This window comes from Saccopteryx leptura, chromosome 3 (genome assembly GCF_036850995.1).
Source record: "Saccopteryx leptura isolate mSacLep1 chromosome 3, mSacLep1_pri_phased_curated, whole genome shotgun sequence".
NCBI lineage: Eukaryota > Metazoa > Chordata > Mammalia > Chiroptera > Emballonuridae > Saccopteryx > Saccopteryx leptura.
The window spans coordinates 364,733,318-364,751,586 of record NC_089505.1 but is presented as its reverse complement, the minus strand read 5'-3'; the positions used below and the strand labels follow the sequence as shown (position 1 = coordinate 364,751,586).

Here is an 18,269-nt window from a genome sequence, read left to right as displayed (position 1 = left end):
CATACACCCATCTCTGTGCGTGTGCACGCACACATACACATCCATACACCCATCTCTGTGCGTGCGCACGCACACATACACATCCATGCACCCATCCCTGTGCGTGCGCACGCACACATACACATCCATGCACCCATCCCTGTGCGTGCGCACGCACACATACACATCCATGCACCCATCCCTGTGCGTGCGCACGCACACATACACATCCATGCACCCATCCCTGTGCGTGCGCACGCACACATACACATCCATGCACCCATCCCTGTGCGTGCGCACGCACACATACACATCCATGCACCCATCCCTGTGCGTGCGCACGCACACATACACATCCATGCACCCATCCCTGTGCGTGCGCACGCACACATACACATCCATGCACCCATCCCTGTGCGTGCGCACGCACACATACACATCCATGCACCCAGCTCTGTGCGTGCGCACGCACACATACACATCCATGCACCCAGCTCTGTGCGTGCGCACGCACACATACACATCCATGCACCCAGCTCTGTGCGTGCGCACGCACACATACACATCCATGCACCCATCTCTGTGCGTGCGCACGCACACATACACATCCATGCACCCAGCTCTGTGCGTGCGCACGCACACATACACATCCATGCACCCATCCCTGTGCGTGCGCACGCACACATACACATCCATACACCCATCTCTGTGCATGTGTACACACACATGTACATCCATACACGCACACATGCACACAGACACGGAGGGAGGGAAAGTCAGTGATCGCGTAAATGGCATAAAATATTAAGAGATGAATCTGGGTGAAGGGTATCGTGTTCTTTGTCCTGGTTGATGTTTGTTTTCCAAATATAAAGTTTTTCAAGAGTCGAAGCTGCCATTCGCCTCTGATAGATGGACTCCAGGAGTCAAGCACCTCCTGTGAGTGTGTTCACCTACCATTCTACACAGCAGTCTGGAAAAGCGGACGGACTCACCTATCGTCTGGATGATCGCATTCTGCACAATCTTCTCATCCGTGTCTTTGGAACTTGTGCTGAAGTTGGCACTGCCTACAGATGCTCCCTGCAGATCATCCGCTTCAAACTCCACACTGAGACGCAGGTGCTTCAACAGGGTGTTAAAGACTTCCAGCACCGTGGGCCCTGCACGTGATCACGGAGGAGAGCTGACACCCCTTCCCAGAATTACATACTCAAAGCCAGTTCTCACAGTCCTCAACCGAGATTTCTGGATTGGTTTGAAATAGCTGGAAATTCTAACTTATGAGCTAACCAGTTCATTAAAAAGTCAATGAGATACCTAGATAGAGTCTCTGAGTTAGTCCAACATTTACTGCATCTCTAAACAGCTCACTGTTTGAATCACTGCTAACCCACACATCATGTGCATATGCAAATAAAGGTCACCAAAACCTTTCCACCTATCGAATCTTGTGCACTCCAAATAATGTGCGTGGGACAGCATTTCACTTGACTGTTGGCTCAGAATCCATAAAATTAGGATAACATAGCTTGTGACTGTATAGGAAACTTATTTTGCATCTTTTGAGGCTGAGAAGGAAGAAGTTGCCTCAGTGAGTAGACAGCCACATTCAACACTTCTTGGAATGTGCAGAGCCCGGCACAGGCTCCGCACACATACAGACATTAGTGTGATGATTCCATTCTCCTCTGTATTTCATTTTGTATTTCAAATTCAATACCTTTCCAATCTTGAGAGAAGTTATAAGTAATGAAAAGTTCATGTCTAAAATGCTTACTCTTATTTGACATTAAATGAATGTGAGAATATATCAGAATATTTTTACTTTGATTTTGAAACAAAATACTGATATATAATAACATTTTCCTCATAATGTCAGTAATTTTGCTAAGGACCCTTCCATTCTTCTTATCACCTGTAGGTAAAGAATCACCATCTCTCCCCTGTTGCTTTTCTTATCCTTATCGTATGTCAGTTGTCCAATCCTGTTGACTTTACATTCCTATCATCGCCATCCGATGTCAAGTTCCTTCCCTCCTGCCTACCACAATGACAACCAGTTGTCATTTCTAACGCACCCTACATTTTGCAGCCAGACGAATTACCCTAAAACACGTCTGGTAAAGATCACAGTAAATCTTTGAAGAGCACTAGTCAACTATAGAATTATATCCATGATTTGGCCACAGCCTTAACCTTAAAGCCACTTCTCTGACTTCCTCTGTATGATCACCACATATTATAGCCAAACAGGCTACATAATATTTTGTTCTTGTTTTAATCTATCCCCCCACCTCAGTCTCTGAACACTGATTTTCTAACATATGGTCAAATTCTGTCTTTTATTGCAGTATTAGGTATAGTTGTTTAACTCCAAGTAAACTATAAGTTTTTTTAATCTATATCCTCCCTAATCTTTAGCATATATATATTATATATATAATTGGTATCCAAAAAGCTTTATTAGAAAAGAGGAAGAAGGGAAGGAGAGATTGATATGAAGGAAAATGCTTAATTATAAGGACGTCTGAGAAAAATCGTGTGAACCCAAAATGTCAAGAAAACTTACAGCGTACAAAAAAATGTTAGAAATAGTTTCCATGTGCTGCTGACTCTGTTGGGACTCACCTATGGAGCCTTTAGCAGCAATGGCAACAGCCTCCAACAGAACCTGGATGATACCTGCTCGAACCCGTGGAGGATCTTTCTTACGAGCATCCAGGTGCCCTAGAATCTCCTGGATCACGTGGTGAGAATACTGAGCCTAAGGAAACACAGGGACACAGAGCTGTATGAACGGCCGAGCATCCCAGAATTCAAAGGAATGGAGGAGCCCGTGACACTGACCAGTCACTTACAGGAGACGGTACCTACGTTATAGAACATGGAGCCACTAGGTTCTTCCTCTTAAGAATAAACAGGGATACCGGAAAACATTTATGATACCCTGAGTGGAAAAAGTAAGTTGCAAAATACTATGTCTAATAAAATTCAATCTGGTTCTTTAAAAGTATAAAAGACTAGGATATATATGCCCAAATATTAAAGCTGGCCATCTCTTGGCCTGACCTGTGGTGGCGCAGTGGATAAAGCATCAACCTGGAAATGCTGAGGTCGCCGGTTCGAAACCCTGGGCTTGCCTGGTCAAGGCACATATGGGAGTTGATGCTTCCAGCTCCTCCCCCCTTCTCTCTCTCTCTCTCTCTGTCTCTCCCTCTCCTCTCTAAAATGAATAAATTTTTTTAAAAAGTTGGCCATCTCTGGCAAGGGAAGTCATGAAAAATGTTTAATCTCTTTATGTTTTCCTATAATTTCATAAAGAACATTTATACTCTTGCAATTTGATAACAGAACAAAATGTTGTTAAATAATAAACATATATGACATTTACAGTACTTCTCTCTTATCCAAACTACTGTAAATAAATAGTATTTCTTATTGGGAACAATTAACAATGCTAACCAGTCGAAATTTTCATCTAATCAAGAGGCATTACCAAAATGAAAATTTTATCAATGTGTACCAGATGAAATATTAATAAAGATAGGAGATTTGACCATATATAAGTAAATTTGGTCAATCATACTGAATAATACTGGGACCTAAGTCTAAAAAAGCAAGACTGGTAAACAGTACATCTGGAATGTACAGCTGGCGTGACCTGTAGGAAGAGTTGTGCTCCTCCTTACTACCGTATCTCCTTTCACGTAATGACATCTTGTATGGGACCGGAAATGTACACAGTATATAAACAGACCTACAACCACACTCGAATAAGTGCTCACTGGGTCTGTTCTGGTTTCAAGGAGCCCAAGGTGGCCTTCCACAACTGATAGTGTCTCGGCAGATGGCTCCAGAAAGACAAGAGGAGCTAACGCGTGCAATACCGCAGAGTGATTACCCAGTGAAGGGAGTTGTTACTGTCAGCTAGATGTCACTGTAATAAACATCAATTCCAACACCAGCTAGTCAGGGAAACAAATACACAGTCATTGTGTTACATAAATGCACAATGAAACCATCATAAAGTCATTTCATTCTTCTCATTCAGCATCTTTCCATCTTAGCAAATAAAAACAATTAAGTGGTAAAGAAAAATAAATGAGACAACTAAATTAAGAGCATGTTCTATATCCTACAGCAGAGATTTCCAACCTCTCATCTCACAGTACACACAAACTGATTACTAAAATTCTGCAGCATACCAAAATATATATACATATTATATTTCTAATATAATAATATAAAATATAGTTTTTGCAAATTTGACAAAACATAGGTATAATTTTGATTCATTCACACCGAATGGCTATCGTGTTTACTGTCATTTTTTTATTTGACAACCTAAGGGAAAAAAAGCGCTCAGAGCCCCTGACTAAAGAGTAAGGTATTGCAGGTTTTAAAAATTCTCGTGGAGCACCAATTGAAAATCGCTGTCCTACGGAGTTCTGTGTATCTCTGCTGATAAGCTTATAAATACACAACCAAAATCACTTACCTGAATAGAATACATTATAATTTTAAAGCAGTGAACTGCAAATTCATTGGGGTCCCAAAGTTTGTGATGATCTAAATGCCTGTAATTAAGAGTATGAAAATTGCTTTAATAATTCTTGTTTTTATTACATTTTTTCCTCTAGAACCATTGACAATATGCAAAGCTTTGTGATCAAAGGATTATTTAAAAGAAAGTCAATGCTCCAATTCCAGAAAAATGACATATATTTGCCCCAACTCTCAGATTCTTTCATAAAACACTAACAATAAAAGGCTAGAATATATATAAATATAAGACTTTAAATATTGAGATGAGCTGGCAAGAAAGAAAAGTCACTCACTTCAAACTCCACGCAAAGGTAAGAATCTAGAAAGTCAAGTACACATGGAAGCCAGCAGCTGTTCTAGGCATATCTTCAGATCTTTGGTGACCAATAGGTTTTTTGTTTTTTGTTTTTTTTTGTATTTTTCTGAAGCTGGAAACGGGGAGAGACAGTCAGACAGACTCCCGCATGTGCCTGACCGGGATCCACCTGGCACGCCCACCAGGGGCGATGCTCTGCCCACCAGGGGGCGATGCTCTGCCCCTCCGGGGCGTCGCTCTGCCGCAACCAGAGCCACTCTAGCGCCTGGGGCAGAGGCCACAGAGCCATCCCCAGCGCCCGGGCCATCTTTGCTCCAATGGAGCCTTGGCTGCGGGAGGGGAAGAGAGAGACAGAGAGGAAGGAGGGGATGGGGGTGGAGAAGCAAATGGGCGCTTCTCCTGTGTGCCCTGGCTGGGAATCAAACCCGGGTTCCCCAGACGCCCTACCGCTGAGCCAACCGGCCAGGGCCCCAATAGGTTTAAAGTGGTGTCAAAGGTTGTACACTCGGGAGCTAGAGGCAAAGCCAAGAGCCACCCAGGAAAGGCAGGCGATCAGATCAGAAATCCCTACACCAATTCAGAACCCCCTAAAGCAGTGGTCCCCAACCTTTTTTGGGCCACGGACCAGTTTAATGTCAGAAAATATTTTCACGGACCAGCCTTTAGGGTGGGATGGATAAATGTATCACGTGACCGAGACAAGCGTCAAGAGTGAGTCTTAGACGGATGTAACAGAGGGAATCTGGTTTTTTTAAAAAATAAAACATCATTCAGAATTAAATATAAATAAAACAGAAATAATGTAAGTTATTTATTCTTTCTCTGCGGACTGGTACCAAATGGCGCACGGACTGGTACCGGTCCGCAGCCCAGGGGTTGAGGACCACTGTCCTAAAGGATTACAGCCTCAGTGAATCCTGGTTGTTACATCTAGACTGCTTTATATATGCTATAAAGACATTTTTACAGCCACGAAGGGAAAGATAAGGTGAAGAAAGGCCAGCAAAAAATATGCAGAAATTACGTAGAATATTATTAGTAGCCCTTTCACCTCAGCCCTGGCTGGCTGGCTCAGTGGTAGAGCATCACCCCAGCATGTGGAAGTCCCAGGTTCGATTCCAGGACAGGGCACACAGGAGAAGTGATCACCTGCTTATTCCCACCTCCCTTCTCTTTCTCTCTTTTTCTCTTCATCTCCCGCAGCCATGGCTCAAGTGATTTGAGCATGTCGGTCCCGGGCACTGAGGATGGCTCTGTGGAGCTTCCACTTTAGGCACTACAAATAGCTTGGTTATGAGCATGGCCTCAGATGGGCAGAGCATCGGCCCTAGATGGAGGCTTTTGAGGCACATGTGGGAGTCTATTTCTGTATCTCCCCTCCTCTCGCTTAAAAAAAGAAAACACACCTTGATAAGTCTTGAAAGGTTGTGTCTATGTGGAGAGACTCCCAGCTCACAAATGTGTTTTGCAAGAGGGAGAATACAAGTACCAGTGACATATTTATAATTATTGCTCCTGCTCTGAGCCCGTCACTATGTGTAAGAAGAAGTTTTCTCAGAGAACTGGATGAGGTCTAAGGCAGTCCAGACACAGCAAGGAGAGCCAGGAAACACAGGCAGCCACGGAGCGTGACTGACCCCAGCAGGTGACCACATAAGATAGGTCACGCCTGGACACTGTCTGCTTTAATGTTCACTGTCCATATGCATTTCAAGGTCTGCAGCAGAAAGTCAAGAGAAGCGATGCACACAGCATCAAGCACATGACCGCATCTCATGTCTGCGGAAAAAAAGCTGGTGAGGCGGCTGACCAGCGCTCAAACGTGTGCTACCTGACAACCCCACACTCCTCCCACCACACTGCCCTGGCCCACTGATGACTCCCTCACACAAGAAAAGATTGTCCTCTGGAAGTAAATTAACCCAGAACTAACACAGCACAGTCACAAATAACCAGGAAAGTACCAGCTACTCACGCAAACACTGGGCGGACAGCATTGTTCATATTCCCGAACGTGGCCCGGCCCAGCAGCTCCCGGAAGCAGTTTTCAGCCAGCACCGCAGGGTTCTCCTCCTTGTCAGTGGCCGAGGGGGAGGCGGGAGGGCCTATGCGGCTGGGAAGAGAAAGATCACAAACAGAATGCAAGAATTCTATCGCAGTTCCCAGAGGTAAACAGAGCAGAGTGTATTTCTCAGAAATGGTAAACGACATTTCTTTTTATCCCAAAATATCTTAGAAGAATGAGCAAGAAATAAGCATGGTTTAATCCCTTTGCTAAAAAAATTATTGAATACAAAGGAGCTACTATTATTATTTTGGTTATTTCTAACTCCATGAAAAAGCATGGTGGATCTCTAGAATAACAAGTTTGGCTACAATTTCCATTTCCTACACTTGTAACTTTAATAATATTAATTCAAATAGCAATTTGGATGCCTAATAAGTGGCAAGTAAAGTATGAATTATTCTAAAACAAAACTTTAAGTGTATGAGTAGAAATTTGTGGTTTATGCCTGATACGATCACAAAAGATGAATAATTTTTCAGAAATGGCACATATTAAAACTCACTCAAGTTTACAAGACCACCATTCACATAATACGAAAGACAAAACACTCGTGGTCAGCAGCGAGCAAGCACACAGCACTCGGCACAGGCAGGGCAGCCCCGACGCCCGCCCTCGCCCACACCTGTCCACGTCCTCTATCTTCTGCATGTTAAACAGCAGGGAGGGGACGATCTTATCCATGTGCTGGGGTTCCCAGATGGTAGCTCGCAGCTCATCGTTCACCGTTTTGCGAACCACGCCTTGAATACCCCGGATTCCAGCTATTCGGATCCTATAGAAAAGAAAAAATTGAGTCATGGGAAGAAGTTATTTAAACAAGTCTGCTTGTTCAGCTAAGAGAATGAATCCCAAGTAAGTATTGCTATTTCAAGTCAATAAAATGAAAATAACACAACTCTTGGAGTTAAAATCTCAATCATCTAAGACAAAGAGATGAGGCAGCTTCAAACGAGGCTTACTTTCAACTCAGCATTTAAAGTCTAAATGGACTGTACAATATAGTAATATCCAGTCTAGATAAAATTTTTAATAACAGAGAATTTAATCAAAAGTGCTAGGTTTTCCTAAGAAGATGATGATAAGTCTAAGTAAAGAGCTGGGTTCTCTCCATTTCTTGCCTAAGAAGTCTCGGAAGCTGAGCCAAACCCCGAGACTCACTGTCTGAACCCCGTCCACGCTTCCCCGGACTTCCTCCACGGTGTCCTCCGGGGCTCACGCCTCCCTCAGCCCGCCCAGAGGGAAGACAGGGAACTGAGCCGTGTATGTACATACACATGTGCCTGTGTGCACTGACATATACAGTGTCACGTGTATCTGTGACTTACAGTTACCCCACAGTGAGACAGTGCTACCTCCTATTTCCTCACTCATATATACACACATATGTAAAAGCTATAGGCTCAAGAGTGAAAAGTGACAGGAAACATATAAAAGCAGAGTTAGCCTGGCAGCCCACCTGCCCTCTGGCCAAGTCCGACTATTCCTTCTCCCTTTCCTGCTATGGCGGGAGTACCGCCACTGAAGGCTCCCTCGGCTTACCCTGCACTGCCTTCCAACGCCTGTAAAGAGGCTGGGAGAGGGGCCACCACGGGGCAGGGGCTGGTCCTGCTGTCCGACCCAAAGGGAATGACACGGCATTCGGGGCTCGCAGACGGAGAAGGGGAAGCGGCAGTAAACAACAGGGACAGGTGAGAAGGTGAACTGAACTGAGAGGCAAGGACAGAGCCTGCCTGTTTCGAAGCTGCGTGTCTTCATGCTGCTTTCTGACACGTGAAGGGTGAGAGACAGCAGCTATCCCCAGGGGGCACGCCCTAGTCACTGCAAAGCTGCTGTGTACCTGCTGCTGCTTCCTGGGAGGACAGGGCGGAGCAAACAGAATGGCCCGTGATGCAGCAGCCTCGATGGAGTACAGCAGAGGGTGCTGCCCCTGTCTGGGGCAGGGGGTCCACCTACGGCTCCTACAGCTACTGGGCTGGCATCCAGTTCAGATCTAGCACGTAGCCTAACAATATAGTCTAGCCAGGATCTCAAAGAAATTAGTTTCCTCATCAGGAAACTGGATAGACAGTTTCACCTAAAGCATAGGCATGTTTGTAAGGCTGAAATGAGCTAACTCATGTGAAGCCCTTAGCCATTCGGGTTCAACAAGCTGGCACACAGGAAGCCCTCCGCTCGTGCCCTAAGCATGGTGACGCCAGGAAGGATTACTACGTCCACACGGCGGAAGGCTGCTCAGGAAGTCAGAGCTGAGCAGTGCCGCAGGACACAACTGTGGGCCTGCCTCTGCACGGCACGCGCTTTAGAAAATCTGCACAGTGATCAGACCCACTGCCACTTCCTATCACACATCCCGGGCTCTATCTGATTGGGTTCTGCTAAAACTAAAGCCATTGCTAATAAGTATCTAAACTAGAACTAAAGCCATTGGTAATAAGTATCTAAACTAGAACTAAAGGGGGATGTAAACATGCCTGAAGAAAATCAAAAGTGCTTTTACTTAAGGCAAAGTAGGAAAAAAACCACACCCTCTAAGTACGCTAACACATTTTTGTTTACTCATTTACTATACAGTGATTCAAATAAAATGTGGTCATTTTGAAATTTCAAATATCATATAATACCACAAAGATCTAGAATTAGGAAAAGTACTACAAGGCCCCTCATTTAGGTATAGAAAATTTCAAGTTTCTTTTTGTAAACATTAATGAAAATTGTTACATGGAAATGTGTTCACTAGGGGGCGCTAAATACCTAAAAACAAGATAAACTTACATAATGCATTTTTGAATTTCTTATAGGCATCCTTTCATTAATATTATGGATAGCATCAACACTTCATACCAAAATTTGAGAACTGTCTATGTGTAGTTTATTGATCCTTATAATAGTAAACTGAAAAAAATACCACATTCTGGATACATTTTATATTTTAAAAGAAAGCAAAATAATTATGAAAAAAATTGCCATTTTCTTTAGCTAATCTTTATACTCACTTGCCCCATTAACATTTTAATGTCAGCTCTTGAGAAGAGGAAAGTTTTATAAAACATTTTTTAATATCCTTTAGGGAGAAAAAAAGAGGTTTTAGTGGCGACTAGGAGAAATGGAAAATGAGTTATTTTAACATAGTTCTAGTTATCTTTAGCTTTCTAAACTTTCACCCTCTTAATAAAGGAAGAACATCAGGCGTCTAAATGGCCTTGAGGAAAAATTATATTAACAGTTTCTCAGACAGACACAAATCTTATATCTGAAAACAACTATTAAATTGCTACTCACTTTTTCTCTGTATTAAAATCACTTTTACACTTGTTTTTGTTTGTGCAAAGCAGTGGTGGTCAACCTGGTCCCTACCGCCCACTAGTGGGTGTTCCAGCTTTCATGGTGGGCGGTAGTGGAGCAACCAGAGTATAAATAAAAAGATAGATTTAACTATAGTAAGTTGTTTTATAAAGACTTATATTCTGCCAAACTTAGCGAAAATCTGACATAAAGTACTTGGTAAGTAATTATTATTATATGCTTTAACTTGCTGTAACTCTGCTTTATAAATTTTATAAAGTAAAGTTACTTCCCTACGTTATAAATCACCATTTCTGTGGAACCAGTGGGTGGTTAGAAAATGTTACTACTAACAGAGATACAAAAGTGGGTGGTAGGTATAAAAAGGTTGACTACCCCTGGTATAAACCAATATTGTAGCTTACACACTAAAAGCTAGTTCTATTTGTGCACATTTTGTTATTTTAAAAGAAAAGTAAAAATTACAAAGCATGCTAAATCTTGCTAAACTGCCCAAAATAACTTTGAACTTAGGTTAGTTTCTTTCTTCTTAGTGTACATGATAAAGCTCAAATTATTTTCTATATTTACCAGGATCATTCTGACTTTAATCCTTAACTTACAACCTATAGGTTGTGTTTGCAGATACATACTCGATTCCAGATTATTACGGGGTTCTTTCTAGAAGAAATGTTTAAAAATGCTCAAATCAATTGTTATGAGAGCCTGAGACTAACGCCTCAGTAATATCCATTCGCTTGACCTATGTATTCATTCAGGACGCACTGCTGAGAGCCTACGACGTGCCCAGCACCGGTCAAAGTGTCAGGGACATGGCAGTCCTCAGAATAAAGCCTTGGCCCTCCTGGAGGTCACACTCCACCCAGGAACAAGAGCAGATAGAGATATGAGCAGAAGATGAAGAGCGACCGGGATGGACCGGGAGGGAAAGGTGGCCAGATCCGACTCGCACAATAAGGTAACCGTCGCAGAAATCGGACACAGCGAGGTGTGCAGGGAGTTACTCTGTGCAGAGACCCCCGGGTCCACAGGCCCTGGGAGAGGGCGCCTGACGTGTCCCGGGAACAGCAAGGAGACCCCTGTGGCTGGACTGGTGACAGGCGCTGGCAGGGGGAGGGGAACATTAGGGGCACTCCAGGTGACAGTAAAGCGTTCCAATTTTACTCAATGAGCTGAGAAACCAGGCTAGATTCTGCTACTTCAGTGGGTTCCTTCAAACAGGACTAGGGTGATCCATTTCAGGACCAACGCACATATTTTCACATTTCCCTCGCTCATCATTATGTGATATATAAACACAGTATTCATCAATAAAGTGCTCTGCAACTTTAAATCGTAAGGTTAGTAATACACACTCTGTGCGAACTTCTGGGTCACTGTGGCAGGAATGGCACATGGCACTGAAGCGAGACACAAAGAAGTCATAGCGTCGGTGGTAGGACGGTGTATCTTCTTCAATGTTTGCAAATTTCACAAACTAAAAAAACAAACATATTTTTATTATATATATATATATATATATTATATAAACAAGTCATCACCATTTTGAAAGTGTGGATCAAACACATTTACTTTCAATCATTACTGGTTACATTAACAAGAACTATCCAAATAAGAAGCAAATGAAATGTGTAAAATATTATAAATACCACATATACACAAAAAGAATATTTTGATACTGAACTTTAGAAAATCAAGGCTTAGCATTAGAAATGTTAAATACAACTTGTGAATCCAGTTCCTTCCGTGTGAGTTGACTTGCACATAGTATATACTCAATAAAAAATAAGTCCTAATAGCTTCTCATTGAAAAATTAAAAATTGCATTGGAGAATTAGAGAATGCTTCAAAGGGCACAGTAAAAGGCAGCGGCAGTGAAGTTCTTTAGAGGTCACGTTCTCACACCAAAGGCTATTGAAATTTTGGACCCCAAAAAATTCTTTATTGTGGGGACTGTGCTGTGTACTATGCAGAGGACTGAGTTCAGCAGCCTCCTTGGTACCAATAATACTCGCCTCCCGCGCTGAACCTCGGACGTCCAGGGAGGGGCGGGGTGGAGAGAACTGCCCTGGTTGAGAACCCCGCTTTAGTGAAGTGGATGGTTTCAATGCCTGGTCCCGATGGACACCTGGCAACAGTATTTCCGGAGAAAGTTATGAATAGCCATGATGTTTGAAAGACGTCAGATAGATGAACTGAATACGTGGGGAAGAGAAGCTGGGAGAAAGACCTAGCACTGACTCCCCGTTACAGACAGCATCCCTTGGCTGTCTCTGGACCAGTGATTCAGCTTCCCTCCCTCCTGTGTGAGGTGCTGAAAAGAACCCCATGGGAACAGGCAGATGGGTGGAGGCCGGAGCTCCCTCGGAGATGAGGCTGGACTGAAAGACTCAGCGTTATACAAAACACTAAGACAAGACAAGACAGGCTATCACTGCATCTTCCTTTCCTTTTCAGATGCGCCATGCTTCAGAAACTGGTTCAGGATCGAAAGAAATGTATGCGGCATGCAGAAGTAGTTCAGAGGTCACGAAGGAAGGCATGGGGAAATACAGCCTTACCTTCACGCCCATTGGTTTTCTGTTGCCTTACGATGCGTTAGTGTCACAGATTTCACAAGGAGCAACAGAAAGAGCTGAAGTAAAGGGACCTACTGTCTGCGTGGGCACTGCTGGTCCAAGTGTCCCCCGCCCCAGAGCGCTCCCCTTTACTGGGTGAAGGCATTCTCAGAAGAGATTGATTCTGGATATGCTAATTAAATTTAAAATTAGTTACATGGCTAGTTTCACTCACAGAATTTGTTCCAAGGACTTGAAGCTTGGGTTCCCCTGACTCCAGCAGCTTTGCTACCATATGAAGAAAGCTCTCGACAAATGGCTTGATGCTTTGAGAATGGCACGCCATAAGAAGCTGGTCCAACGCCTCCATGGCGATTAGAACGTACCTACGTGCGAGAGGGGAGTCACGTCAGAGCGATTCTAGCCGTCTTCATTCTAAATGCTTCTCACTGGAGAACTGAAGTAAGTTTATTCAAGTGCACAAAGTGCAAAGGCAAATTCAGCAGCATCTAAGCGAAATCGTCTGAAGGCACAGATGGGCCTCACATGGAGGGACCCGAAAACCAGACTGCACCCCCACTACCCGCTCTGTACCCAAACTCCGTCAGTTCTTTCTCATTACCTGTGTGTATTTTTTTCTTTGTAAACAATGACATTTTGTTTTCCAGACTTATAACCATATTTCTTTGTATCTGATCTAAAATTATTATTATAAGCAATGTGCCTAAATTTCCAACATAATCTATTTGTTTTTGTAAACATGAATGTATAAAACAGTATCAGCAACAGATTATAAGGAAGTCTCTCATACATGTTACCTTATAATTCATTGAATTTTATAGCTTATACTTAAAATAAAATTTAGATTTTAGTTAATTTTGCTGTAACAATCAACTATAAAACTACTTGTATCAAGACTCAGAAAAGTGTTCTATGGTAACAATATGGAAGTAAGGAAAGCCAATAGAGCACGGGGAGAATCAAGTACTCTGAGACATTAAGGTCACAAATGACAACACGGGAAGGAGTTAGTCTAAGTTGTTACTGCCCGACCCTGAGAATGGGCCAGGTGGCAGACCTTTGCTTAGAGGGCATGTTACAGCAAGCACGTTCCAATCAGCATGCTTATTTACGCCTTCTGAGCCTCAACACCCACCCACAGTCCCCTCTATGTGTCTGAGAGACAAAGCTGAAGCAGCTCAGTCAGATGGTTATCAGGATCTTTCTCTTTGTTTCCAATTTAGAGACTGGTTTTCAAATTACTGTATCAGACTTACAAAGGGAGTCAATTTCTACAATTTCCATTAGAGAAGTCTTAAAATTAATGGATGCTTAAGCAATTCCATTAACTACCATGAGTCTACTCTTAAAATCCGAGCACCAGGAAAGTAATAAAAGCTGCAATGGTGTTACACATTGCCTTGTGTGATATTACAGTTTTTTTTCTTTTTAAGTGAGAGGAGGGGAGACAGACAGACAGACTCCTGCAGGTATTACAATGTTTTGTCCTCTACATATCACTTTTGCCTGACTAGACAGCAAAATCATTTAAAGAATGACTTAGCCTACGGAGAATTTTCCAGACACAATGCCTGTCCTCACCCAGAACGATGTCTGACGACATCCCTGCTCAACCTTTCTGCCAGGTAAGAACCAATTCGATCCAGTTTCTCAGGGGCAGATACTGCATAAAACGTCAACTTCTCCATATCAGCTTTAACAAGGCCATCCTAAGAAATAATAACAAATAGGTTATCTATATTTTCTTGCTTATTTCTTGTATTTCTAAGTGTTGCTTTCCTCCTATTTTCCCTTTCTGGGTGGGTGATCAAGCCATACTTATGCTACCCAAGTATACAATTTGAAATGCAGTAACTGTCTACATCTGCGGACCCCCCCAGTAACAACAAGATGCAGGATACTGCCATCGATTGGGAGAGACTGCTTGTGCCCCCCCCCCCCCCCCCCGCCGGTGACCACTGCCTGCTGTCCATCGCTGCAGCTCAGCATGCCTCAGTGCGGTCACCAGCCTGATCTTCATTCGGACTCCTCCCTCCCTCCCCTCCTTGCTTGTCCCCTCCCCCCCCCCCAGCTCACTGCCCTCCTCCCTCCCTCCCTCCCTTTAGGCAGCTCTTTGCTAGTTCACCCCGACAACTACTCAGCCTGCAGGTGTCAGCATCCCCCACAGAAGCTTTCCCTGTGACTCCCAACACCCTCCTGAGTGTGGGGGACACATTCTTCCTACGTGTTCTCTTAGCTCTTGCTACTTAGCCCTGAACTTATCTCTACTTCAGGCGTCCCCAAACTGCGGCCCGCGGGCCGCATGCAGCCCTTTCTAAGGCCATTTATCTGGCCCCCTGCCGCACTTCCGCAAGGGGCACCTCTTTCACTGGTGGTCAGTGAGAGGAGCACTGTATGTGGCGGCCCTCCAGCGGTCTGAGGGACAGTGAACTGGCCCCCTGTGTAAAAAGTTTGGGGACCCCTGCTCTACTTGCATGTTCTGTCAAACTGTTTTCTCAATCTTAAACAAATCAAATGCTAACCTATGATGGACACCAGGGAACCAACGTGAGCGAAGAGTTGTATTAATTCATTTAACCCTCATGAGATCCTTATGAAACAAGTACTATGTATAATTCCCATTTCACAATGAGAAACTGAGGGACTTGCCCAAGACCACATTGCCAGTACTTTAAGAAATGGTTCGGTTCCTTGTCCCCTCACCAGATAGTTCTTTAAAGGCAGAGACTATGCTGGGAGGTCTCGACATTCTGGCCATCTACTGTCTGGTCCATTCTGGATATACAAGATTTGCATTTTGCTTAATAAATTAAAAATGAGAAATGTGGTAAAATGAACTATGCATGCAAGGTTAATGTATATTCCTTTTTTCATCTTATTGTACAGATTGCTAAATAAATCTTATCTAAATAAATACTTGGTAAAAAATAGCAATTCTGTGATCATTCTCTAATTTATCTGTCACCATTCCCATGATCAAGTTTTCAGAACTCCCTCAGCACCTGCACATGAAAGTAGATAAAGTAGACACCTTGACTGCCAATCACATTCCTCCATGGTCCGGCCTCCACCTTACCTTCCGTAACACTCTCACCCAAAGAACACTCTCCAATTTGAAGGTTCTGGATCTCAGCTGCCCCTGCCTTTGCTCTCATCTGGCCATCACTTGTGACAGAGACTCATCTCCATTTATACAGACGGTCTGAGTCCTTCAGAGCTCAGCAAACCTCATTTCTCTGAGAACGCTTCCCAGAGATGCCCAACCCACAGCGAGACCTCCCTGCTTCAAAGGAAACACTTTACCACCACTCCACTTAACATTTCACTCACTGGGTAATGCACTGTGATTAGTACTTGGTGTGCATTTGCTTTAAATCAGTCAATGGATGGGAAGATCCTAAAAGGCAGGAACCCTGTCTTAGGGATTTTTACATGCCACAAATCATGCAGGACATCTGGCAGCCAGGGGTATTTAATCCTCCTCTAACTAGCTGAATGTTTAAATCAGATATGATTAAACATGAGATATATAAATTAATGTTAAGACAACCAAAAGATTTCTATAGTTGGCTACATTTTAAAAGAAAACAAATTCTGGAAATCAAACCCATGTGAACAAGTTTTATTTCTCTCCATTAACACTGGACCTCAGGAGTCCTAGAAAACGGAGTGTCACACAAAACCTGCACTGCACCCCGCTGCTCGGAGCAGTCACCTGCCACAGGAAAGCCACTTCCATAAAACAGTTCTAAGACTTTAAGTAAAAAGAGAAGGAACTTTTGCCTCTTTGCCTGAAGGATTCTTACTTTACATCTCAATTCTCTTCTAAAAACTGGGGCCAACCCTGTTTATTCTTTGAATCTTTGCTTAGATCTCATTTCCTTCAGGCCTTGATTCTCTCAGGTCCAAATGCGGTGCCGTTCACCTGCCCGCTGTGCTCCGTTCCTACACACATCAGGACCGCAACCTCCTGTTTGCGGGACGGCAGAGCAGAGCCTTGTCTGTGACGACAGGTGCACTCCTAGCACTGCGTACAAAGAACCTGGCACTGGTTCATAAAATCTTGATGAGTATTACTTAAGTTTAGAAACTATACAGACAAAAGAACATCAGCTGTCCATCATTCCAAAGTTACGCCTAATCTATGACAAGGATCTGAAAATCAGACAAGCAAGCATGGGTCATATAAAAGCAAAAGTAAGAGAAATATAAAACCAGCAGCGTCTGGCCCTGGCTGGTTGGCTCAGCGGTAGAGCGTCGGCCTGGCGTGCGGGGGACCCGGGTTCGATTCCTGGCCAGGGCTCATAGGGGAAGCGCCCATTTGCTTCTCCACCCCTCCCCCCTCCTTCCTCTCTGTCTCTCTCTTCTCCTCCCGCAGCCAGCCGAGGCTCCATTGGAGCAAAGATGGCCCAGGCGCTGGGGATGGCTCCTTGGCCTCTGCCCCTGGCGCTGGAGTGGCTCTGGTTGAGGCAGAGCGATGCCCCGGAGGGGCAGAGCGTCGCCCCCTGGTGGGCAGAGCGTCGCCCCTGGTGGGCGTGCCGGGTGGATCCCAGTCCGGCGCATGCGGGAGTCTGTCTGACTGTCTCTCCCCATTTCCAGCTTCAGAAAAATACAAAAAACAAAACAAAACAAAACAAAAAAAACCCCAGCAGTGTCCATGATAAGACTCGGGCAGAAGTAGAGAAGTGAAATTAGGAAAACCTTAGGGGGGTGAGCAAGGGGGAGGGTGGGTCGGCAGAGAGGAGGGTCAGGAGTGTAGCTCAAATTACTTTAGGGTCTTCGGGGAAGATGTTGTCCACCAGGCGCTTGTAGCGAGGACGCAGGGCCGCACAGCAGCAGCAAACTCCTGTTCAGGAGAGAATAAAAGCACTCAGTACAGAGATCGGTCACATTGGAAACGGCCCCAGAAATTCAAGTTTCTCAAACTTGGTAAGTTATGTAAAATAAAGGGGAAAAGTTCAAACTGCCAAACAGAAAAGGTTAAATTCTTTTTCTCCTCCCCAAAGATACCAGGTCAAAAGGAATATACTCATGAGTTATCCCAAAGTTCCCAACCAGATCGTTTTGGGGCGTTGTATGAATGCACACACACACACACATACACCTGCCCACTCACCCTACAAAGCAATCACATATCGGGACCCTTCACCTCCTTTCTGATCTCCTCTCACACTACTCTGCATGCTCCCCACCCTCACGTCCCCCCTCCCCACTCGCTCTGCCTGACCCACCACTCAGCTCCAGTCACAGTGGTCTTAAAAATGACAGTTCACTCCTAGTGTGGCCGGGAAAACATTTATACCTATACCTATATAATGATCATATAAGGAACTACCATGGATGGCAAAAATAAGCCCAAAGGAAAGTCTAGGAATTTTTTTAAATGCTCAAAGGCTGCTCTGTATAGTGTCAGTTGCTGACGTCTTGGAAGGAGCAATGGATCTGGATCCATATGACTGGGATTCATTCCAATTCT

At 44.1% G+C, this 18,269-nt stretch overlaps 1 protein-coding gene across 2 annotated transcripts in view; it reads right to left on the bottom strand.

Moving 5' to 3' along the window:
• EFR3A (EFR3 homolog A) overlaps window positions 1-18,269 on the bottom strand; it is an 83,302-nt gene that overhangs the window by 34,185 nt on the left and 30,848 nt on the right. For both annotated transcript variants that reach the window (XM_066379538.1, XM_066379539.1), the window contains exons 2-10: window positions 17,563-17,639; window positions 14,375-14,502; window positions 13,008-13,158; window positions 11,570-11,691; window positions 7,534-7,683; window positions 6,819-6,956; window positions 4,481-4,559; window positions 2,611-2,746; window positions 975-1,142 (exon numbers count right to left, since the gene is read on the bottom strand). In XM_066379538.1, the coding sequence (XP_066235635.1) occupies window positions 975-1,142; window positions 2,611-2,746; window positions 4,481-4,559; window positions 6,819-6,956; window positions 7,534-7,683; window positions 11,570-11,691; window positions 13,008-13,158; window positions 14,375-14,502; window positions 17,563-17,639 (1,149 nt within the window). The remainder of the gene's footprint in view (window positions 1-974; window positions 1,143-2,610; window positions 2,747-4,480; window positions 4,560-6,818; window positions 6,957-7,533; window positions 7,684-11,569; window positions 11,692-13,007; window positions 13,159-14,374; window positions 14,503-17,562; window positions 17,640-18,269) is intronic.